A 23,127-nucleotide genomic window follows, 5' to 3' on the forward strand; every position below is an offset into this window, starting at 1 on the left:
CCTATCTCTTTTGACCAAAATAGCTTTCTGGTTTTAGATATACCTATGTATCTTACATAAAGAAACACTTCACAAGAATACTGTTAGTCAAATTTATTGCCAACAATCACATAAAAAACAAACTGTTCAAACTGTTTTGAAAAAACTTTGAGGTGATCACTTTAAGTTAAATGATCATCGTTTAAAGAAAGGTAGTAACATAACTTGCCATTCCATATATTTTTTCCTCCTGGCGAAATGTATATATTTTAAACTATTGAGAAAAAGTTATTGCACTTTGCTTGTTGCTGTAAAACAAAATGTCAAGCTATGAAGTATATCTTATGACGGATTCTGGCATTTTACAGATTCTCCAGTAAATGGAGATGGTTTGTTTTGTTAGATGTGGTATAGTAGTACAAGGAGCTTGAATATTTATTGTGTCTTAAGAAACTGTTCTGCAGGCTGTCTTGTAATGTGACCAGGCTGCTTGCTTCTAAGACAGGATACTAGGAATCTGGTGTTGGAGTAGCCTAAATTTTAGAAATGTTTTATGTTCTTTATTAGCGGATTGATTTGTGTAGCTGACAGGTGATTTTGTTAGATTATTTGTTATAAATGATGCAGCCTATGGAAATGAAGAGCAACAACATGAGGAATGGCCTCCAAAAAAAAAAAATTATACATATTTTGCTGGAACCATAAGCTATTATTTAAGGGAAGGTCCATTTTTGGTTCATGAGACAGTGGTTATTTCTAGCATATATGAGCATATAAAGGTAGGTCTTTAACTTTTTAGCCTGGCAAAGGGCTATAAAATTCTGGTCCATCTGTTAATCATATCAGATCCTGTATGTGTTTTGTAAATAAATAACAACATCATTGCTAGGAGAAGCAAATGTCAATTTCACAAACTTTCCCACCACAATATGAAAACAGTAGCAGAAATAAAAGATAAAAGATTATTCAGATGTGCTTTTGAATGTTAGCAAGCCAAAAGATTAAAGAAAGCTCAATGCATTTTAAAGCTACACGACAAAAAAACACACAAATCTGTAGTCTGTTTCCTTATACTGAGCATAGAGATCAAGAAATGTGTTGAAATGGTGTCTTCTCCATAATGCGTACGTCAAATGTGCTAATAAGAACAGACTCGAAATAACTACTCTCTTTGGTGCCTACCAAAATACCCATCTCATAATCTTCTCATTGGAACAGCTGTTAAATATGTCAAGAGAACTGAGCGAGTTGAAGAAAAATCTTAAGGATGCTACTGCCGCTATTGCAGCTGAGCCTCTGAGTGTGGAATCTGAGCCCACATTCAATTCTACAGAAGCAGCTATTCAGTCCATGCTGGAGTGTTTGAAAAACAATGAACTTGTTAAAGCTGTCCGACAAATACGAGAATGCAGGCAAGTTTTACTACATGGTTCCTGTTAGAGTTCCGTGTTACTGGAAAAGCATGCATTTATTCTCCTCCTAACTTTATACTAAATGTGCTAGGTCACCGTAATTTATTGCATACTTTTTCAACAAGGTAGGTGGGGCACAGGTATTATTAATTTTGCAGGTGAGCACCACAAGTAACAATATCAAATTGGTAATACAAACACAGATGCTTACCACAATGAAGATGTTTAATGCATAGTGCAGATGAAAAGTACTTCTGTGAGGCTTTGTAAGATACTTACAGAATCTTTTTATAGAGCCAGTTCCTTAGCAAGTGTATGGCACTGGCATCAGCTAACATTCAGCCTAGTTTCACTTCACTTATTTGAATTAGTTTTCTTAAGCTTTTTTGTTTCCATAAAAAATAGGAATTTGCTTTTATGTTATTTCAGTGTCTGATATCACTAACAAATGAGTCACTTAAGACAGTGAGTTATTTTGGCTTGTAAATATGTGCACATCCATTCTCCTTTTAGAGATCTCTATCACCTGGTTTCGGTCTGCGCGAATACCCCATAATGATGCACCCATTCTCTTCCTGTTTGGTTGCAGGATTTTGTGGCCCAATGATATCTTTGGAAGTAGCTCTGATGACGAAGTCCAGACACTACTGAACATTTACTTCCGACACCAAACCTTGGGTCAGACGGGCACCTATGCACTGGTGGGCTCTAACCAGAGCCTGACTGAAATCTGCACCAAATTAATGGAACTGAATATCGAGATCCGCGACATGATTCGCAGAGCCCAGAGTTACCGGGTCATCAATACTTTTCTTCCAGACTCCAGCGTTTCCGGCACAAGTCTCTGACAGGAGTCTCGTGTCCTCTTTCAAGCTGGGAGTGCTGCCCTGCTGGAGTGAGGTGGCTCAATGTCTTCTCAGCCTTACAAAGGTTTGGTCAAACTGTACTCACTCTTGTTACATTTAGGATTTCTTCTAATAAGATATGGGCTGAACTTCAAACGTGTAGCAATACTGTAAGGACAAAGGTAACATAGAGCATCCAGGACAACATCCCTTGTTCTCTGTTGCACAAAAAATCAGTTAGCATTTCACTGAGCAACTGCAACTCACTACTGAAGAAGTGACTTCCATTGCATACCAAAGCCTACTACACTGAACAATACTTCCTTTATAGCAAATTAATTTTAGGTTGGCAGAAGTGCAATGTTTCCTTCACAAAATAATATTTTTTTGTTAAAAAAAAAGAAAAAAAACTTGTACATTTTTTCCTTTTTTTCTCTTATTTGGTTGAGTGAAAGATGGGCAGAATGAAGCTGGCCACAGAATCTCGCAAACTTGTTGGTCAAAAGCTGAGAGCCTGTGTATATGAAACAAATTGTAAATGGACTACAATTTAATGTACACTGTAATTTGAATATTATTACTGTATCTTAAAACAACGAGCTGCTACGAAGTACATTTCCTAATGTTACTAGGCTACTGTCTCTGAAGGTACTGGATCATATTGCAGAGGTCTGTTCTTAGGCCCACAAGTATAATGAATGGTCTTGGTAGATTTTCCTTTTTTTTCTTTTTTTTTAAAGGATCTTGATGGCTTTTTACTAGAGGGTTGCTTTTATGAATATATTTATATTAAAGGATGGTTGATCTAATTTAACTTGCCATTTTGTAGGAGAAAGTCCCATCACAGAGTCAAATCTTTTGAACTGTTATGCATGCATATTTTTATTTAATATAAATTTTGAGTATAAAAAGTAAAAATATTAACGTGAAATGCAAGTTCTCATGTTAAGCTTCTTTAAAGAGATGTCCTATTTTATTTGTAATGTATATATGTCATAACTGTATGTTCTTTTTCTTACATTTAACTGCTGTCCAGTGTTAAATGTATGCATGTAAATCTGTTGCACATCTGAGACACTTTTATTCTGACAACTATGTAACTTATTCACTCTGTAAATACACTTACCGTTTTTGTGAAGTAACTTTGGTTGATATTTGGATCAGTACATCCATTTAACTAAAATATAAAAGTCATATAATCACAACGGAGTATGTGCTAGTTGTGAAGACTGTGTTCTTATCTGAATCTGTGCAGCTGCCAACGGTATGGATGATAAGCAGCCCCTCAAAGTCTCCTTTTTCATGGCTTATGGCGAATTTGTTTGTTAAAGCGACCAGGGAGAAGTGTAAAGATTATTTTCTTTCACAGTCAAACTCAACCCAGAAGAGCACACTGACTGAAGCAGTTTCTTAACTGGAAAAAAAAAAAAAAAAAAAAAAAAAAAAAATCCCAGTTGAAGGCTTATTTCTACTAAAAACATCAATAATGGACCTATTAGTTCCAGAGTTAGTTTTCAGTCATTTGTTTGTTTTCTAATGCTATGGGTAGAAGAAAATCTGTCCAGCCTGCAGTATCAGCCTAAATTCTGGGAATGCAGTAAAGCCCTCTCGCCTTTATCCCTTTTTCAGCTTGCTTGCACAATTTTAAGTGGATCCTCCCAAACACTTGCACTGATGCATAAAAGGAGTGGAATCCATGGAGCGCTGCAGCCCTATTATAGTTGCAGAACAAAATAAACACAGGGCAAATCCTTTCCAAAAGAGATGCTATTTATCTCTGAGTTCTTCTTATGAGTAAACCAATCAACAACGGTTAGAGAAGTCTTCAAACATCGGTTACATATTTCCACTTTTGAAAGCTATTCAGAACTGCAGCTGGGGTGGTCTGCAAAAATTGTAGTGGTTGGTAAAAGTTTTGAGTGGCTCTGTCACATTGTGAAGTTGTATTTTACAGAACGCAGGAAAATACAAGTTGAAAGGGACCACAGGAATCATCCAGTCCCCTTGAAGCAGGGGAAGCCATGAGATTATATCAGGTTACCCAGGCCTTCATCCAGCTGAGTCTTGAAACCCTCAGAGATGGAGAGCGCACAGCCACACTGAAGAACCATGCTCTGTGATTCCTCAGTAACAACCACCTCATGGTACTTTGTCAGCTACCCCTGGGTCTCACTGAAGTCTTTTCTTCACCCTGAACAAGCCCAGTTCCTTCAGCCTCCCCTGCACTGAACACATGATAGCTGATAAATACATCTTGAGAGCCCAAGATCTGATACAATAATGACAAAAGATGTGCTCTGGTGAGCGCTAACATGGTCAGTCACTTCCCCAGCTTTATTGGCTCTGCTTCTATCGCTACAAGCCCGGATAGTGCTGCTGCCCTCTGCTGGCTCACGCTCACCTCCTTGGAATTTCCTCTTGTCCCTCCTAAATCACAAGCTTGCCATCAGCCCGTTTCCCCAGTCAGCTGAGATGCCTCTAAATGGCAGCACTGTTCTCAGCTGCGTTGGCTGGCTCCTCAGCTTGTTGGCATCTGCAGATTTGCCATGCACATGCTGCTGCCTCTTTCATGGCACTGGAGTGGAGTAGGACAGGTCCCAAGACATACCCCTGTGGTACCCCACTTGTTACTGGCCTGCAGGTAGAATTGAATCCATGACCCTGTACAATGTGATTCAATTGATCCTGCACAGAGATGGGGACAGACCTGAGGTTCTTCCCAACCTAAACTATCCTGTAGTGCTTCACATATACAACAAGGGCCATCATGCTGCAATCTGAATTTCCTTGCATTATTTCTAGACTTGAAGAACAGGAATCACCATATTCCCATGAAAGCCTTCCTGAAGCCCTAGGACAACATGAACTGTAGTAACACCTCACTGTGCTTCTATAGAAGAGGTCTTCTATAGAAGAGGTATTTTGAGTAGGATTCTGACTGTATTTTGTCTTCATGAAAGCTGATCTGCTTGTTACATTTGAGACACCTTACAAGACTAGGAAGCTTCTGTCTCAGCTTTTACTCTAATTGGCAGGCAGTGGGAGCTGTTTTAGTGATATTAGTACACATTACCTCTATAGAATTTATTACACTACATCTCAGATAACTCAAAGAGTGAGATGTTAGCTTACACTTCTCCCTCCTACCTTACAGACATGAATCAAGGACCATATGCCAGAATAAAGTGGTGCTTGATTTTTAATATACGTGTGGCAGGGAAGACAGTAGTATAAGCTCTAACAAACACATGCAGATATATTTGTCACAGACTTCATACACCAGAGCATTATTTGTATCTTCCACACTAGTTCAGTTTGAGTAAAGAGAGAAATTACCTAAAAGGTAGACTGAAAGCAAAGCATGTTTTCTTTAGAAAATTGAACAGGTTCCACTTCCTTCCATATATACTTTTCTCTTTGATACTTTCTTCTTGGATTATTTCTTCTTTGATTACAGCAAAAGGAAACTAGGTAATGGGAAATTACTATGGGTAATAAACTAGTGCAAACTTTTATTGAACTTTATTAACATAAATAATAGTTAAATATCTTATAAATACAAAAGTCCTTATCCATTATCCAATGCCAGGTCAAAAGCCTAAGGTCAAAATATTGCAAGAAGACTGACAAAGTGCAAATGCAAAATGGGGCACGCAGATCAGACAATATATTTGAAGCTGTAAGTGTTATCACAGGACAGCCTCTTGCCTCTGCAGCGGCCACAGAGCTCTTGGCGATGAGGTCTCTTGAGATCGATGTGCCTCTTCTTCTGAGGGCAGGAGCAACGAGTCTTCGAGCAGGTCTTAGGAAAGACATTAGTAGTATATCAAAGTGTACTTTATATTAGACTGACATCTGTTTTCCCTTAATCATAGGATCATACTTGAGCTGATATGCTTAAAAGAGCTTTTGTGGTGAAAAAGTTGTAAGAGCCTCCTCACCTAGAAATACTTGTCAAAACCCTACCTATCCTGCATGTGGCAGGACAGGATGGTGTAGCAAAAGATAGCCATTCACATAAGCCATCTACACGGTGGAGACCTATGGCATTACACCATTCCCAAATAAGTTTTCTGGTACTTCAACAGCAAGTTCTCTTCCAGATAAAGTCAGTAAGAAATTCAGCAACTGTAAACTAGTAGAGTTCATGACAAACCTGGGCAGTCTTACCATAAGACAAAAACCTACTGTACAAAAAAAATATTGTAACATACCTGGCACTGGATTGCTTCCACACGATAGGGATTGTAGCCCTTCTGGCATTTGCGACAGAACTGCTTGAAGTACACCTAAGAACAAGTTTTCAGTTACTACTGAGATTTCCTCGGGATATTGAATATGGGTGTCCTAAATTTGTGCCAAAAACAATTTCTCAGATTTTGTGTTGTACTTGCAAGCATCATGAGCAAGAAAAGACTTGCTGTTACACATCAATTACCTTGTTACTTCCAGAAATGCACCACACATAAGCACTCTCCCATCTGGTCTTGCAGTCTTTGCAGTGGAAGTAGCCGTACTTCTGCTCCAAGAACTGTGGGGAGATTGGGGTCACTCAGCAGCCCCCAGGCCCAGCTCCCCTCACACCACCACCCACCTCCACAGCCAGGGGGCTCAGACCTGGAGGCAAGGGAGGCTGTGAAGGGTGCAGACCCAAGACAGATGCTGGGGTGGGCACCGCTGCACACCTGGAAAGCCGCCTGGCGGCCAGGGGCTGCAGCCTCCTCCTGTGACGCCTTCGACTGCCCCTCAGTCGGTGGAGCGGCCGCTGCCTGGCCATCCTGCTGCTTCCTGCCACCATCCTCTGCCTTCTGCTTCTCAGGGCTGGCCGCAGCCACCTCATCCTTCTCACGGAACCCCGCAGCTTCAGGCATGGTGAAGAGGCGACGATCCAGCACAGGCGAGTAGAGGGCCATGCGCCCACGAGCATAGAGGCCAGCAGGGCTGAGGGGGCGGCCGGCGGGCAGCGTGCGAGGCCCAAGCGAGCACTGCACAGCAGCATCGGCCCGGGGGTTCACCTGCACCCCAATCTCCCTGGTGTTGGCTCGGCGAAGCCGTGGGGTCAGCCCTGGGCTCACCTGTGACAGCAGGGCCTTCAGGTGGGCCCGGTGGCAGCTGTCCAAGTATTCAGAGGGCAGCGGGGTGGGGGTCCCAGGGAAGGGACCGAGCCCTGTGCTCTTGCTCTGCTTCCAGCTGGGTTGCTTCAGCACCGGGTCCCTGCCACCATGTGGTGTCAGGCCAGCCCTAAAGCTCTGGTAGGTGCTGAAGGGTGGATAGACAAAGCTCTCCATGCTCACACCTGCAGAGAAGTCAGCTCTAGGAGGGCTCCCAGCCCTGCCTTTATCTGGTCTTGGAGAGCTGGTGTTAATTGCTGCTGATTGATGGGGAAATTGGGCCCAGCTGGCTGGGGCTGATTGCACGGGGAGAGGGCTGCCAGGCCTGCTGTCCCCTCTGCTCTCTGATTGTCCCTGGCCATAAAACCACTGCTCCAGCCATGGGCTTTCTTCCCGTACTTAATTTGGGGTACAGAGCTTGCCTGTCCTTTTGCCAAGGGCATGTGGCCCGACCTGCTCTGCTTCTGGAAGGCTTCTTCGGTGGCTTCAGGCAAGAAATGCTGCTCCAGGGTTAGATGTGATGATGCCTCCTGGGCCCTGTATAGGCTCATTTATTCGGGAAGCTGCGAGTCAGTGAAGGTCTCTGCAGAGTTGTGAGCACCGTGAAGTAATCGGCGATCAGAAAACTGCACCAGCCTGCAAGACCCTGCGGAGACTGAACAGACATAGCTCAGCCATAGCTGGGGCAAACAGAGCTCTCACGGTGATGGAAAGTCTGCTTGCCAACCATTCCCTCCATTAAAGGTCTTAAAAAAAAAAAAAAAAAAGAAAAGGGGTCTTCGAAGCTAAGAAAACCCAGATAAACTGGGTATGCCACAAGCAGCCGAGTGAAGAATGGGGGCCGTTAGTCTTTTAAAAGAAGTTGTTGTCATTGCTAAATGTTCTGAACACCCCCATTACTGAAGGATTGCCCACATATACATGTACAGCTTTTCTATCAACCCTGTTGTTTTAGAAAAAGATGGGGTATACTTCAGTTCCTGCAAAACTCCAGAGGGAGAAGTTACACCAGGAAAAATGGCTTAATATCTGTGTAATAAAATAAATTATAGCAATACAAGAACTTGCATATTAGACTAATAGTCCTTTGGTAATTACATCACTTTATTTACGTCAATTTTAAGGTAACATAATTAACACTATTAAATCATGTAAACAGTGTATGTGAATCTTTAGAGACTAAAGAATCCCCAAATCCTTGGACTTGCTGTGATGCTAAATAATTCCTTTGCATGACTCTTCACCATCTTTATTAAAGCGTTGCATTATAAAATCCAATGGGCCAGCAAAGGAACGGCTAGAGAGGAACTGGTAGGGACGATGCCTTTAAATTTTCACACTGTATCTGAGAAAGATCCTTTCGAGTGTCTGAATTCTTGGTAGAAAACAAATTTTTTACAGAACAAAAAGGGATTAAGATTCAGGAAATGCACACATAGTTAAAAACAAGATGGGTCGAGGTTTCACACTATGTTTAGGTTTTCAAAGCACCGTCCGTATCAACAGAAAAAAAAAAAAAAAAAAGAAAAAAGTAAATAGAATTGTGAAGCAGATGAAGAATAAAATGGAAACTACATGCTATCACCCAAAACAATGGTATGGCTTCTTCTATAATAATACTATGGGAAGAAGCAGTTATTGCACCTCCATAGGGCTCTGCAGGATTAAAGGAAACTAAGTAAGTTTGCTGGAAGGAGAAGGGACGCAGAAAAACTATTGTGTGAAGAGAATCTGAAGAAGGTGACACATGAGTAAGGAGGCATGATAAAACTGTAAAACAATGACTGGTATGGAGAGGTAAGTAGATGCCCTTTTATAACACAAGAGCAGGTGGACATGCAGCTAGTCTGAAAAATAGCTAACTGAAAATTGGCTATTGCAAGAATTTTCCACCCTGTTTGAAGTTATTTTTGGACTCCTTGCTGAGGCCAAGATGGTACCAAGGGTCAAAATGGGAATGGGCTTGTATCCAGAGGAAAGCAGTATTTTATACTAGCTGTAATAACAACATCTACAATAAACTTCATGTTTTGATGCCTACAACAGCACCTGACTAAAGAGATTGGGTTGAGATCCTCCCAGGCAATGACACTCCACCACAGTACCACTTGCTGTAAGACTTCTGGAGACTTTTTTTTCTGGGGCATTGATGTTAACTGCCATTAAATGGTCGGACCATGTCAACCTTGGATACAATCCTCGGCCCTGCATGTGTATAGGGATGTGTGAATAGAAGAAGGACGACGTTTGGATCAGAGTACAGGGACTGAAAAGCAAGATCAATGAATGTAGAGGGTTGATATCTAGTCAGCAAGGCATTTTCTGGGAAGGGATGAAAAGTTATTTTCAGATAGCATACTTTTTTTCTTCATATATAAGCCTTTTTTTCCATTTACTTTCTAATGAAGTTGTGTTTTATTGTTTTTTATGAGACAGCTGTTACGTGGGTTATTTTATACAGCCAATACACAGCACCGGTGCCACCACAGACACATCCTTGTAGCGGGGAGGACACAGTTTGTATCGTGGAAAACCGCACGTGGAGGGCCAGCATTTACACAACAACTTCTGTTTTGGCTCGTTTTTTTTCCTCCACCCCCTCAGCCCGCCAAGCGCTGAGGGGAGGAGCGAGCCCGGCGCCACCCTCCCGCCAGGCGCTGAGGCGCTGAGGCGAGGGGGCGGCCGCCATTTTCCCCGCCCCCTGCCCCTCCGCTTCCGCGCGCACGCGCGGCTCGTGACGGAGCCTTGGCGCCGGGATTGGAACGGCGGCGGCGGCGGGCGCGGGGCCGCGCGGCTCGGCTCGGCTCGGCTCGGCTCGGCTCGGGGGCGCGCAGCGGAGCGCGGCCCCGCGCGTGAGGCGATGCGGCCGCCGTGCCCGTGCCCTGCCGGGGGCCGGAGGGAGGTAAAAAGGTCCCGGGATGAGGGGGGTGAGGGGTGAGGCAGGTGGGCTGCCTGCTCTTCTGGAGCTCGGGGGAGGCTCCCGGTTCGTCAGGCTTGCGTTGAGTGGCTTAAAGAGCGTGTGTTGTAATATTTTGTGTCATAAGGTGTTTGGCTTTCAGCAGGTGGTATAAAGGGTATAAGCTGGCAGTGCCTCACGGGCTTCTCGGAGCTCCTGGTGGGTGAGGAGCCGTGTGAGGACACACCGGGCTGTCACTGGCCTAGTGTGAAGGAGCGGCGGTGGGCGGCTCGCCCTACCTGGGACACTTCAAAAATATCCTCCCAGTCTTGTATTTCCTCTAGTATTCACTCAATATTCATATTATCTCCAACATAAGTCCTCACACTCTCTTGTTTTCATACCCCAGTCACCATTAGTGCAGACAGCCCCATCACAGCTGCCAAGGGATGCAGCAGAGCAGGGTTAGGAGCTGCCCTGCGCACCTCACAGAGCTGGGCCGCCAGGCTGAGCCTTCCCATCTCATCTCGTCTCTCCACAGGGTTCTCAACCGCTCCATTGATCGTACGGATGCGAAAATGGCTTGCAGATCTGGGGAAAGACCAACCTTCTTTGAAATATTTAAGACGCGTTGCAGTGATTCAGGTACAGCATGACTATACTGAACATGTGCTGTTAGGGTTGCTTTCTGGACACTGGTATTTTATGCACATTTGCTGTAAGCTGTACGTTCCACATAGAAGTACTGTGCATCTTGTTAGCTGTTGTACTTGCCCCAAATCTATTTGCCATTTTTGGAATTGCCATCTATATGCAATTGTAGTTTCTTTCAGAATGTGTGTTCAGTTGCTTTTTTGTACTTTTTTTTTTTTTCACCTGGGTTTTCTTATGTACTTGCAGGCAGGCCAAGTTTAGTCTTTTGCCAGATGTGTCAACAGTAGTATATCTCAAAGTTAAAAGGAACCTGTTTAACTTGCCAGTCTGAGAAAAATAAACTAAACTTAAAACATTTTAAGCAAACTGGCTATTTATCTGCTCTTTGGTTAGTTTTCCTAATTGTCTTAGAAGTTTAGCGGACTTTTTTTTTTTCTTAACACTTGTGGGTAACAGAATTAGGAGCTATCTAGAATCATAATAAGCAGAATTATTGCAATGGTATCCTAGAATTACTTGGGGTGGAAAAGCCCTCCAAGATCATCAAGTCCAGTTGGAAAGGAGTAAAGTTAAACTGTTAATGCTGGAAGGGGTAAAGCATTTTCCTGCTAGCATATGAATGCCTAATAAATTTTCACATTCTCTATAGAGCATTAATTTTGTGTTAATTTATGACTAATTATGATGTTCTTCTGTGCATGTCATATAGAATGAAGATTTCCATTTTAACATGGAAATATGGTTTAATAACATATGAACTCATACTTATTACCATGTTGTTTGCATGAAATTTGGTAGGGTTTTTTTGTTTGTTTTGTTTTTAAATGTGTTTTTCTCTGTTTTTGTTCACAGACTTAGGGCCTATAAGTCTCAACTGGTTCGAAGAACTCAGCTCAGAAGCACCCCCGTATGAACCTAAATTGTTAGAACTTGATGCTCCCATCGATCAAACTTCTTTTAAAACTCCAAAGGCAAAACCCTTCACATACAGCCAGTTGACATCAACTCCACCGATTTTTAAAGAACAAAATACAATAATGCCACCTTTTTCTTCTCCTGGAATAGAACTGGATCAGAAAAAAATAGGAACAAGTGAGTACATTTTTGCAAAAGTGTGTTTAAAGGCTTCTTGCGTGCTCCAGACATGAGGGACTTTTTTTTTTTTTTTTTTTTTTAAACCTTTGTTGTTTGCTGGTGACTCTTAATGTGATAGATAATGCTACTGCAGAAATTGTATAAGCAATAACAAATTCAGCCTGACAATAAGCTGATAATGCATGCATATCCAAAGAGCTCTCTGTAGAGAACCTATCCTAGTCCCAATACTCTGTGTGCTGTTAATACAAGGATTATATGAGCTTGTTGGTGTGGGGTGGTAACTGAGAACCAGAGTGAATTTTACTATATTTGACTTTGGTTTTACACAAAATCTTTGAAAAATGTTTCCACGAGAGAGGATGATATTTATCATGCTGAAATATGAGATAATAGGAAGCTCTTTAAGCTATCTTAGAAAGATTTAAAATACTAAGCTCTTTGACATAGCAAAACTGTAAGACATGGAAAAAAAGTGATGGAACTCCTTTCCAAATGGAAGAGAGCAAGTTCTATGTTGGTATTTTTCATGACATTATTTCCAAATCCCAAATACATCATAAAAGTGCATGTTACTCTGCTCCTGTTTAATATACCAGCTAGTCATGGTACCCATCCTTGGATAGAAAGATGAGTATTTTCTATGGAGAATATATGCAATGTTGTATGTAAGAAATATTTCTATGGAAGAATATTGAACACCTTTCCTGCAGTATCTCATTAGTACATCTACTGTGCCTGTGTTGTGTCCTCCTACTGACAAGATAAGCTTTTCTAAACAGGTTACACGGGACACTCCTTATTTCTAGAGTTGTTCTTAGATCCTAAACCAGAGCTTTTAAAGGTGTCAAACTGTTTCTGTTCAAATACAGCTTTACACCATTGCTTCCAGGGAATGCTGTTACTCTGTTCATTTATTTTAAGTTTATTGTTGAACTTGTGCTCAACTTAGGTACCCGTGTTTCTTCTAACTCTAGCTATTCAGACTTTCATAGCGTTAAGTCCCTAGTGAATTCTTGGTAGCAGTTTCTAAGATGGAAACAAAGGAGACTTACTGGCTCATTTGAAACCCCTTTCTGTTTCAAAGGGGTTACTTTAGCTCTGTGGATGCTTGTTTACGCTCCTTAGTGAAAGGAAGAAGACTATTACTAAAGTTTCGGTGGTCTTGCCTGTGGTCTTTTTATCACAGGTGGTCTTTTATTTTCTTGGTTGGAGTCAACTCCTGGGTTTCCTTCTTGTGAAAGCGAGAGCTGATGGATTTCAGCTTGATGTGGTACTGGGATGTAGGCATGCTGTGGACTCAGGAGTTTAGAAGCAGAGAGAAATACGAATACCTAGGTGTAATGTCTGAGATGAAAATCACTTGGAAATTTCTGACTGGGAATTGTTTTGAGTGGATGCTTGCAAGTGTGAGAGGTTCATTGTTGAGAGGATTCTGCTGCTTTGGGGTGCACACTTCCTCTTCTATATGCAGATAGGCAGCATACAAATATCTGCTAGTACCAGAGGCAGCACCTCCAATAACAATTCAAGAAATACATATCTATGTATATTTTACTTAATGCTGCTTATTCTAATGAAGAATTCTTAATTAGAATTCTTTATGTCTTAAGTGAACTTGAGAGAGAGATGATGAAAAGTCATGCTTTTGTGTATCAAGTTTCTTCTACTGGTAGCTTCTGCAAGGACGAGACATACACAATGCAGTATATTGTACTAAAACTGAGTATGTAACTTGACTAATATCTTGGAAGTACACTGAAACATTTATCAAATAAGCTGACAAAATGAGTTATTTTTGGTTGTACGTGTGCGTTTGGCATAAATATATTTTTGTTTGGATATAGAATTGGATATGCTCGAAACACTAGAGTAGGTTGCATTAGATGTGATTTTTGGTACTAAGTATCAGGCTTTGTATAATATTTAAAAGCTTATATTTACACTTTACAAAATTGAAACAGTTACTGCAAGATTGTGCTGATTATTATATTATATTTTTTAGGCAGAGAGAATTTTACAAGTCCAAGTATCATAGGAAGAAAAAGAGATCAAGAAAATGAAATGCTAGCTTCTCCTCTTGGCACCTGCCACAATTTCCTTGCTGCCAGGTATCCTGATGTGTCAATGCAATATAGAATAAACTGGATTTTAAGCAAAAAACAGTATTAGAACCACTGTATTCATCTGGTAGACTTCTTCAGAGCAGTGAATAAATCTTTCATATTTTGTATGTTTCTGATACTTATAGGTTGCTAAGAATTGAAAATAAAATGTTTGCTAGCTCTGGAAACTTTGCTTGTAGGTGTTCTTGCTATCTATTTTCCTACTCCTTTGTAGCTGGCCTGTGACAGTTGTTAACGTTATTTCAGCTGCCCAAGTCCTGAATATCCAGTGCAAGAAATAGCAGTAGTGCTGTACCATGTGCTTCTAAAGTAGTAACTTGTAAAGACATTTGTAATATTTACTGTGATTTTTTTAGTAATGGCCTCAGTTTCTACCTCTGATAGCGTATTTTTCCATTTAATCTGCTCAAAGTGTTCATGTTGGTTATAAAGAACAGCTAAGTTATTTATTTGATTAAAATAAATTGGGCCAATTTCCATGGTTTCATACAGCATGTTAAAAATGCATAAATTGTATTGAAATCTAGTATAATATTTGTCAGACAAGTATTGAAAATTAACATTTCACAAAAGAACCGTATTATAGTTTGACACAAACATGTGGTAAGCTTTGAAGTACTAACTGGTGGTTAGAAGAAATCTACATTTGATTTAGTCAGAGAAACAGCTATGATTGCAAAGAGAAAATAATGGAGGCAGTAAAGTACATAATGTCTACTATAAATATTTATTACTTTCAGAAATTGATGAGTGAAATTATTTTTTTGTTGTTGGCAGCCCAGCTATTTTAAGGAATGCTTTCAGAACACCGCAGAGAAGTAATATTCCTGGTTTGTATTTTCACTTTTTAGTTTTACAAAATATCTGACATCTGTATATATAAGTCCTCATTTCTTAGACTAAACTTTTTGTTCCTATTACATAATGTTTTTTAGGACCATATGGAAGCTTGTTTTGCACACCAAAATTTTTGGAGGTAAATATTTTATTCCTGCATTTTGCTTTCTTTTCCTTAGTATGTTTAGAGTTCTGTATAGGAATAATAAATGTATTTCTAGGTCCGAACTCCAAAACGTATTTCTGAAAGCCTGGGGGCGGAAGTGGATCCAGATATGTCCTGGTCAAGTTCTCTAGCTACACCTCCTACACTTGGTGCAACAGTGATCATAGGTAATTCTAAAAATGAACAGTTGTTAAGGGATAAAAACTTCGGGTTCTGACACTGGAAGTTCACTGAGTGTGAACTTACTTGGGTTTTTTTGTGTGTTTTTTTTTTTTTCCTTATCTATTTTAAAAGACTAAACTCTTACAGTGATGCTTTGTGGGTGACTTTAAATAATGTAACCCTAAATGGAAGAAATTAAATTAAATGTATATTTGCTTTCCAAAAGTTTCCTTTTTCTGTATAAGGCCTTCAGGAATATTCATTTAGGAACAACATAACAAAGCCTAGAAAGGTAATGATTCCTTATATTTGCTCCATCATGAAACTAGATACCTGTTAGGTTAAGTCATGTGAGTATATTTATTAAGTTTTAAGGACGTAGCTTGTTGAGTAAACCTCCCAGCAGCTGTGCTGGCTTCAGCATTTTAAGCCCTCTCGCTGTGCTCACCATTGTATCGATGGAGGCAGACAGATACTGATATGAGATACTCATCCCATTGCAGACCCTATTTCCTAGGTTATTCAGACAGGGCAACTCCTGGACTTTATTTACCGTGCAGTTGCACAAACAGTGGTGCCAGCATAACTGAGGATGAGAGTGAGTGGGTGATGGCTGCTTAGGTGGCACTTAGGTCAAGGCTTGAGGTTTAGCATCTCTAAAGTGTTGCTGCAAGTAGAATTTCTTTATTGTGATAAAATGGAATTTGACTTTGAAACTCTAAATGTCTACAAACATGTAAACCCTGTGCATGCAAAGCATCTAAAGCATGTTAAGAATGCATGCAAGAATTGGGGATCCCCTCTGTTAGTATGTAGGGGGTGGTACTCTGCATGAGGCTACTGAATTGTGTCATTTGGGGCATTCATGGCTTCAGAAAGATGTGACTTGGAGAGCAAGTACCCATAACTTTAAGATGCTCTTCTGGGTAATGAGTTCTGGTTTGAACTCTCATTGTCTCACTTTCTGTATGAGCATACTAGGTTGCAGTTCTTATACCTGCTTTCTACTGTCTGTCTTCTGTAAAAGGAGAAAGTGAGTCATTTGGCTGTTACAAGAGGGCCTGCAGTTACTAATCCTGATACCATGTAAGAGCCCAGATGTCATGTTTATGAAAGGCGTTACTGCAAAATCCAGCTCTTCATAAGGCATCTTAAAAGTAGAGTTCACGCTCTCCTTTTGTAATGTGGGTGAAAAGATGCTCCTGTTTGGTGGAAATGGAAGGTGAAGGAAAAAGTCAAATTCCTTACAGAAACTTGGAGGCTCTCAAGATCCCGTGACAGAAGAAAATAGGGAGTAGTGCCATGAGTAACCCCTGGAGAGGGGACTGCCAGCGGCAGCAGCCACATGCTATGATTTCGGGTGTTTTATGCTGTTACAAAACTGCATGCTGTCCCTCAGACCCACCTGCAGGATGTTTTAGTTAGAACTTTTTGTTACTTTTGTTAGTATTTTGTTTACATATGTCAGTTGCATTTAAAATAATCAAAAGAAAACCCTCCCAAAGCATGACTTTATTTGAACGTGTTTGGCACATTCACGTAGGGGCAAATGAACTGACTTCTCTGTCTTTCTTCTAAAGCTAGGGAGACCAGTTCTATTTCTGGACCAAAGCAACAGGATGAAAGAGCTGAGATAGTAAGTGGTTTTAAGAGCTGTGCTCTTCTTTAATTTCAGCTAAGCTGTTTAGTTTTATGCTTAGATCCCTTGAGCCAAGAACAAATAATTCTGCCATTTTCATTCTAGGCCCTCCTATCTGGCTATTTTAGAAAGTAACTGCTTACAAAACTAAGGTTACAAAACACTGTATTTTCAAAAATAACCCCCTTTGAGGAATATTTTCACTGCATTTAAAATATAAATTAAGAAATAAAAACCAAAGCTTGACTTGAGCTGCAGTGGGAGTCATGCAAAGAGAAATCAAAGCTAGGAATTGCAATAAACTATTTATCTGAAGGTTTGTTTGCTCAGCTGTATTCCCCCTTCTGTCAAAGCTCTGAGAGTTATAATTTGGCTTATGTTGTCCAATCAGTTCTCGTGCTGAAGTGTTTGCCCAAGAGTTAAAATTGAGAATTACTTTTAGTCCTTTGTTAGAAAAGGGAGAGTTCCTGCTTAATTGTAATTTTTCTCCACGTATATGAAAGCTGAACAAGTATTCATTGCAAATTTACATTTCATTCTTAATACCTGAAAATTCACAGCTAATACTTGTCACAGTTGTTTTTAAAACATTTTGTTTTTAAAACAAACCAACTATAAAAAGTCTTTCTCCTTCGTTCCTTTTTGAGGCGCTTTGCATATTGCATTCTAGTGAAGCCATTTACTGCCCATGTATTCCCCTGTGTTGGTTGCAGAGAGGAATCTGGTTTTTATTGGAAATGGAGATTACCAGCTTGCTTGTTTACAAGAAATATATGTATGAAAACACTACTTTTTATTGTAAGAGATGCAGAATTATTCAGGTATTGCAGCTGTTCGGTTGGGTGCTGTACTCCTCCTGTCACTGTTGTATGCAACAGCCGATATCTTTGGTTTACAGGTTTTGCACAGCTTTTCTTCTGACCATGATGAATGTCCTGGGAAGAATGATTCCAGTCTGCTGTCCGTACCAGAGACAGTAAAGCTAAATGGTGAAGATGTTACCAAAGAGTTCGGTATGTATTGATGCTTTACTAGTGTTACTGAGCATATTGTGAAGCAAGACTGAGGGTTAAGTTACATCGTGTGTCTTGAGCTGACCAGCTCATTTCGTCTGCCAGCTGTGGATTCTTACTTCTGAGTTGGTTAGCCTTTGTAAAACTTATCTGGCAATAAAAAGAAAAAAGTCAATTTCTGTTAAATCAGTGAATCGAACCGGCTACCTACCTATGGGAGAGCTGAGAGAGAAAAAAGGTACGGGGCAAGACTACTACTGGCTGTGGAATAGGTTTAGTGTAAATGTGAACTTTCAGCCTGTTCATTGTTCTGTGGTGAGCTTGTTTTTTTATTCTTGCTATATATCCTTTCTTTATTGATGTATTAGTAGCTCAAAACATGACAAATCCATTAGGAAAAATGAATGTTATATTTGTAATGAATGCAGAAAATACTTAAGGCAAATAAATTTTGATTCTGTGTTCTTAGAACGTAAGTGAACAAGTGGAAAATATATGCTCTAGTTTGAACTCTTTGACTTCGTTGAAATGGTGGCAGAAGGGATGAATATTAACAAGGAAATTTATTAAGCACGTCTAGATGTAAAAGGGTGTTGTAGAGATTGACACAGGCTAGATGGGATGATGTATCATTGGGATTGTATGTCTCCTTAACTGAAAGGAATGCCCTAAAAACATTTTTCAGTGGTAAATGTGAGAATTGTAACATGAATAATCAGGTTAGCATTGGACAAGGAGGGCTGAGAATGCTGGGCTCAGGAAGCATTGTAGCTTGCAGAGTGATACATGCTCCTTTTGCGTTGTAGGTTCAAGCATGCTGAGTTAAAAATGGGGGTGGTGGTAAACATATTCAAGCCATTTGTAGTCAGTAAAATGCTTTTAGAAATAAAGGACTAATTAATCTCCTGTGCTGCATTCCAAAATGTGTTATTACACACCATAATACATTAGAGAAGCCTGGTGATAATAATGTAAATAGTTAAAAATAAGAGGAAGAAGATAGTTTCTGTTTTTCTAAGTACAAAATACCTTCTGCAAATGGCTCTTTATCTTCTCCTTGAGAACAGTTAACTCGGCACTCAAAGATGCAATGTAAAAAAAAAAAAAAAAGGATAGCTTGGATCTCCACGTCTGTAGCTTTCAAATGTTGGTTTTCTCTGGACTAGTGTTGTATTACCATGGGAAAAAAAAAAAAAAGAGTTTTATTAGGAATGTTTTCTTTCAGTCAAAGAGATTATTTATATTGTACCAGTTAGGTCTTCAGTAACAGTGAGAATGAGTATATGCACTCAGACCAATGTATAAGAACCACCAAATATTTAAAAGACTTTTAATGTATTTTTTGGGGAAACACCTGGGGAAAGAGGAAAACATTTTTCTTTCCTGACGTAAACTAATTTACATGTAATGCGTAGCAAGAGATGCAAGATGTGTTCCGTCATTTATCAATACTTCAGATTTTCACAAAAGGAGCTAAATATCTAAATATGCATGTGGTCTTTTCTATTTGTTTATAACGCCTTCATTAATCCCTAAGGTTCATATTGCTAGTTCAAGTAAGCCTGACATTTGTCGTTGTAACACTCAGCTCTAGGCATCTGGCCTTGATAGCAGAATGTACAGCTTTGTTGTATGTGTTTTTTGCAACTGTAGTAATATGTATGTTGTCTGGGAAGATATTTAAATTGAAAAGCTAATGGGAAGCATAAAAATCTGTAATGTTTTACCCTGGCCTCTTGCCTAAGACTTCATAGTATTTAATTCAAAGAAGAAAATTACATCACTCCCTTCATAACCCTGATCAGAGTAAATGGTGCTGTCTATCCACCTCAGTGTCTGCAACTGTTAATGAAGTAGGAGAAATGGATTTAATACTCTACTTCTAAGGATTTAAACTCAAAATAGGACTGTTCTGACAGTCAATAAATTAGTCCAGAATAGAAACATTCCTAATTTCTAATGCTTAAGCCTCTTTTTTTCCCTTGAGTATTGTATTTCTCCAGAAGGAGAGGTTCTGAAAAAACACATTAAGTAGTTATCACCTAGTTAGGACACTTAATGGAGGAAAAAAAAAAAAAAAGAATTCTGCTTTTCAGTCCTACTTTTTGGGGGTTACTTTTTTCCCTGATGCTCCAGTGAATTTGTAAGTGAAAATGATCATCCCTGTTTTTTTATTTGTTTGCTTGTTTGTTTTTTTTTTTTTTTTGTTTTGTGTGTGTGGTTGCTTTTTTTTTTTCCCCTCTCTGGCATTAGGTTGTTCAGTGTACAACCAGTGTCTTCGTAATCTTTCAGATAGCCTTGGCTTTCTTTTTCTATTACAGGTAATGGCTCCCGTTTAAGTAAAAAAAAGTAGTACAAATGGGTCTTCTTGGAGAACTTTGACAAATGATTACAGGATGAAAGGATGTGGACAAAAGTTGCTCCAGCGGAATGTACTTTAACAAGGGAAAAGGACTTGCACTCCCAAACTATTTGCTTCTTTTTGAGATCTTGTTTAGATACTTTCTGCCCCTGTGAAAACAGAGAGTAAAGAGAATGAGAAACTGCTCAGGGGATGTGTTGGGAAAGGTTATGCCTGCAGCCCTGGGCATGAGCCATCTGTGGAGTGTATTGCAGTTAGGTGGGGGTGAGACCAAGGACTGGGAAATCATCTATGGATCTCCAAATGGAAAAGCTTTCAGATACTAGTTTATTTAACATTTCTACAAGAGAAAGTAGTTCTGAATCATAGAAATTGTACCTAAAAAAAAAAATGCTTATGCCAGAAGTGAAGTTACTGGTTTTGTGCCAAAGGAAAACAGAGGGTGGGGATGTTTCTACATATGTCTTTGATACGGAAAAATAAGTTTTCTAGCCTTTAAAAGTACCTTCAAAATAAAACCTAACTATCTTTTCTGAACGTGAAACATTTTGATAGGTAGGCGTAGTTTCATACATTTGAGAAGGTGTTTTATTTTGATATGTAAGATTTTAATGCTGTCTGTGAAATAGAGTTCAGGGCTTTTTTTTCCTCTTCTTTATAATATTTCATTACAAGAAAAAGAAATTCTCATTGTTTTTCTAATATTTGTACCAATCATTTGGAGTTTGTGAAAATCTAAACCATAAGGCTTTTTTTCCAAATCCTTCTAGACACTACACTATTCTACATCAAAACAAAAAATACAGTTTAGTAGAATCATCCTTAAATAACAGTTCCCTGAACCACCAGTTAACACAAAAAATAGGCAGTGTTTTAAGGTGTTTGTCGCCTACCATTTGGTATAAATTTGAGAGGAAGAAATCTAGATGTGTGTCTTGAAAAGTTTTCTACTCACCCTTCTGTCTATAGGGCAGAAAAAAAGTTTTGAGGCAGCTAAGTTTAATTTTGGAAACTTTCACCAGCACATCTACACACGTCACTTGCTTACTGTCTCCTCTCTTTAACAGAGGTTGGAGGGTAACTGACTTTAAAGACACACACATTTATCTTTCCAAACTGAATCCTGAGTGAAGGTAATTATCCTAAAATTGAAAGCTGTATTTACCTGTAAAAATGCAATGCTGTTATTAAGTTATTCCCTAAAACTTAATTTTTACTAATTTCCTTTCCTTGTGTTCTTTAAACTAGAGTCGGAGATGCTAGATGGCTTTTTTGGGGAGATGGATAGCTTTGAGGATACACTCACTGTGCCTGCTGAATCCAGCGGAACTCTGCTGCTGCCGCCACATGCTCTGGATGCAATAGACAAATGTGAAACAAAAAGAGATGAAGCACAAGGAGAGGAGGATGTTCCTTCCGAACAGCCTGTTAGAAGAAAGACTGGCATTTCACAAGAAGTGGAAATGGGTAACGGGGCTGAAAAAAGCCACCCTATTGAAATGAAGGATTATTTATCCCAAAATGCTGATGAAGATACGGGTGATAGTAAAGATGCCTGTTTAATAGGACATGAAAAAGAACTGGATTTGCTTAGGATCACAGGAAACATGCAAGATAACAGAATGGAGAAATCATGTGAGAATGAGAAGCTTGTGAAAGATGATGTGTTATCTTCGTCAAGCCAGTGGTCTCAGCTGAACTTATCTGGTCTTGATGTAACTCATCTGGAAATGTCTACGTGTAGCTCTCCATCCATCGATTTATGTACGGACAAAGATTTAAAAGAGAAAACAGCCCTCATGGCCAAGGATGATGCTGTAGAAACTTCTTTACTCAATACTTTGGGCTTGAAAAATGCACAGCAGCTCTTGAATGCCAGTTTGTCAGATATGCACGAGGAAATGCAAGAAACTGGAAACAACCCAACAGCAGAAGTAACTCCAGTAAGATCTGTGCGTCTGAATCCAGAGTTAGTTAAAGGACATGCAACTGAGAAGGTTTCCAAAATGAGCTTTATAAACTGCAATTCTTTTTTAATCAAAAGTACAAATGTCATGGAGTATTCTGTGGTCTACAACAGCAGCGTTTCCAAGTGTGTCAAAGCAACTTCTAAATCTGTCGTAACGGATGTTCTATCTCACCCACTAGTGTGTAGTACCACATCTCCAGATAATTGCAGCGACCTGCATTTCACAAGCAGTGAGAACACTCTTACCAAATCTGGCTTTAAAAGCCTGAATATGCTCTCCAGACTGAAAAACAAATCCAAGAGATTTATTTATACAATAAACAATACTTTGCTGTATCAGGAAGAAAAAATACAGAAAGAAGTAACCTCTGAATTTCCTGCTGATCTTATGTTACCTCAGATGGAAACTGATTCACACGAATTTCAAGGTTGTCATGTGGCCACAGATGGTGACCCAGGTATGTTATTAAGCTTTTCTTTGTATTTTTTGGAGACTTCTCTACTAAATAGCTTCTTTGTAAATATTTTAGATTAAATAATTTTATCTAAATGTAAAATCTGGTATTTGTGATGAAGTAAATCTGCAGCTGATTAATTTGGTAATGAGGGTATGGAATTGGTCAGTTAGAGTGACAGGATAGAATAAATGTTTTCGAGTAGTCTGGTGCTAATTACCTGTTTCACTTTTAGATTAGGTTCTGGAATAGAAACATCCATGAACTTTGTCTTTGTCAATGCTAGAGTGCTAAGGGCCATCCTGTCTTCTAGGATTTCTTCATAAAGAATGCTAAAATTGTGATTGTTATTTTTCCTAAAATTAGAGGATTTAATTCTGTTGATCTGCTTCCAGAAGCACAAAAT

The 23,127-nt window shown here is 39.6% G+C and overlaps 3 protein-coding genes across 15 annotated transcripts in view; 2 read left to right on the forward strand and 1 right to left on the reverse strand.

Annotated features, from left to right (window-relative positions):
- FRY (FRY microtubule binding protein) overlaps positions 1 to 3,445 on the forward strand; it is a 233,281-nt gene extending 229,836 nt beyond the window's left edge. For all 11 annotated transcript variants that reach the window (XM_068672761.1, XM_068672771.1, XM_068672785.1 and 8 more), the window contains 2 exons: positions 1,198 to 1,391; positions 1,981 to 3,445. In XM_068672761.1, coding sequence (XP_068528862.1) covers positions 1,198 to 1,391; positions 1,981 to 2,239 — 453 coding nt within the window. In that variant the 3' untranslated portion in view covers positions 2,240 to 3,445. The remainder of the gene's footprint in view (positions 1 to 1,197; positions 1,392 to 1,980) is intronic.
- Positions 3,446 to 5,271: 1,826 nt separating this feature from the next.
- ZAR1L (zygote arrest 1 like) lies at positions 5,272 to 7,556 on the reverse strand. Its single transcript, XM_068672804.1, has 4 exons — positions 6,922 to 7,556; positions 6,675 to 6,767; positions 6,451 to 6,525; positions 5,272 to 6,038 (listed from the first exon to the last, which is right to left on the reverse strand). Exons 1-4 carry the CDS (start codon positions 7,522 to 7,524, stop codon positions 5,895 to 5,897), a joined length of 915 nt encoding a protein of 304 aa, XP_068528905.1. The 5' UTR covers positions 7,525 to 7,556; the 3' UTR covers positions 5,272 to 5,894.
- A 3,199-nt stretch (positions 7,557 to 10,755) lies between these two features.
- The window catches only part of BRCA2 (BRCA2 DNA repair associated), a 38,447-nt gene continuing 26,075 nt past the window's right edge, over positions 10,756 to 23,127 (forward strand). For all 3 annotated transcript variants that reach the window (XR_011093286.1, XM_068672818.1, XM_068672825.1), the window contains exons 1-9: positions 10,756 to 10,888; positions 11,750 to 11,989; positions 13,998 to 14,103; positions 14,896 to 14,948; positions 15,054 to 15,094; positions 15,177 to 15,288; positions 16,864 to 16,919; positions 17,821 to 17,935; positions 21,546 to 22,724. Coding sequence is in view for 2 of the 3 variants with exons in the window: in XM_068672818.1 (XP_068528919.1) it covers positions 10,822 to 10,888; positions 11,750 to 11,989; positions 13,998 to 14,103; positions 14,896 to 14,948; positions 15,054 to 15,094; positions 15,177 to 15,288; positions 16,864 to 16,919; positions 17,821 to 17,935; positions 21,546 to 22,724 (1,969 nt within the window). In the remaining variant the exon portion in view is untranslated. The remainder of the gene's footprint in view (positions 10,889 to 11,749; positions 11,990 to 13,997; positions 14,104 to 14,895; positions 14,949 to 15,053; positions 15,095 to 15,176; positions 15,289 to 16,863; positions 16,920 to 17,820; positions 17,936 to 21,545; positions 22,725 to 23,127) is intronic.

Source organism: Anas acuta, chromosome 1 (genome assembly GCF_963932015.1).
Source record: "Anas acuta chromosome 1, bAnaAcu1.1, whole genome shotgun sequence".
Lineage (NCBI taxonomy): Eukaryota > Metazoa > Chordata > Aves > Anseriformes > Anatidae > Anas > Anas acuta.

Excerpts from the sequence above, each read along its gene's own strand:
- ZAR1L (XM_068672804.1), bottom strand. The coding sequence starts at position 7,524 with ATGGAGAGCTTTGTCTATCCACCCTTCAGCACCTACCAGAGCTTTAGG. Across the intron at positions 6,768-6,921 it reads GCCGCCAGGCGGCTTTCCAG|TTCTTGGAGCAGAAGTACGG; the intron begins GTGTGCAGCGGT and ends ATCTCCCCACAG. Across the intron at positions 6,039-6,450 it reads TGGAAGCAATCCAGTGCCAG|ACCTGCTCGAAGACTCGTTG; the intron begins GTATGTTACAAT and ends GTCTTTCCTAAG.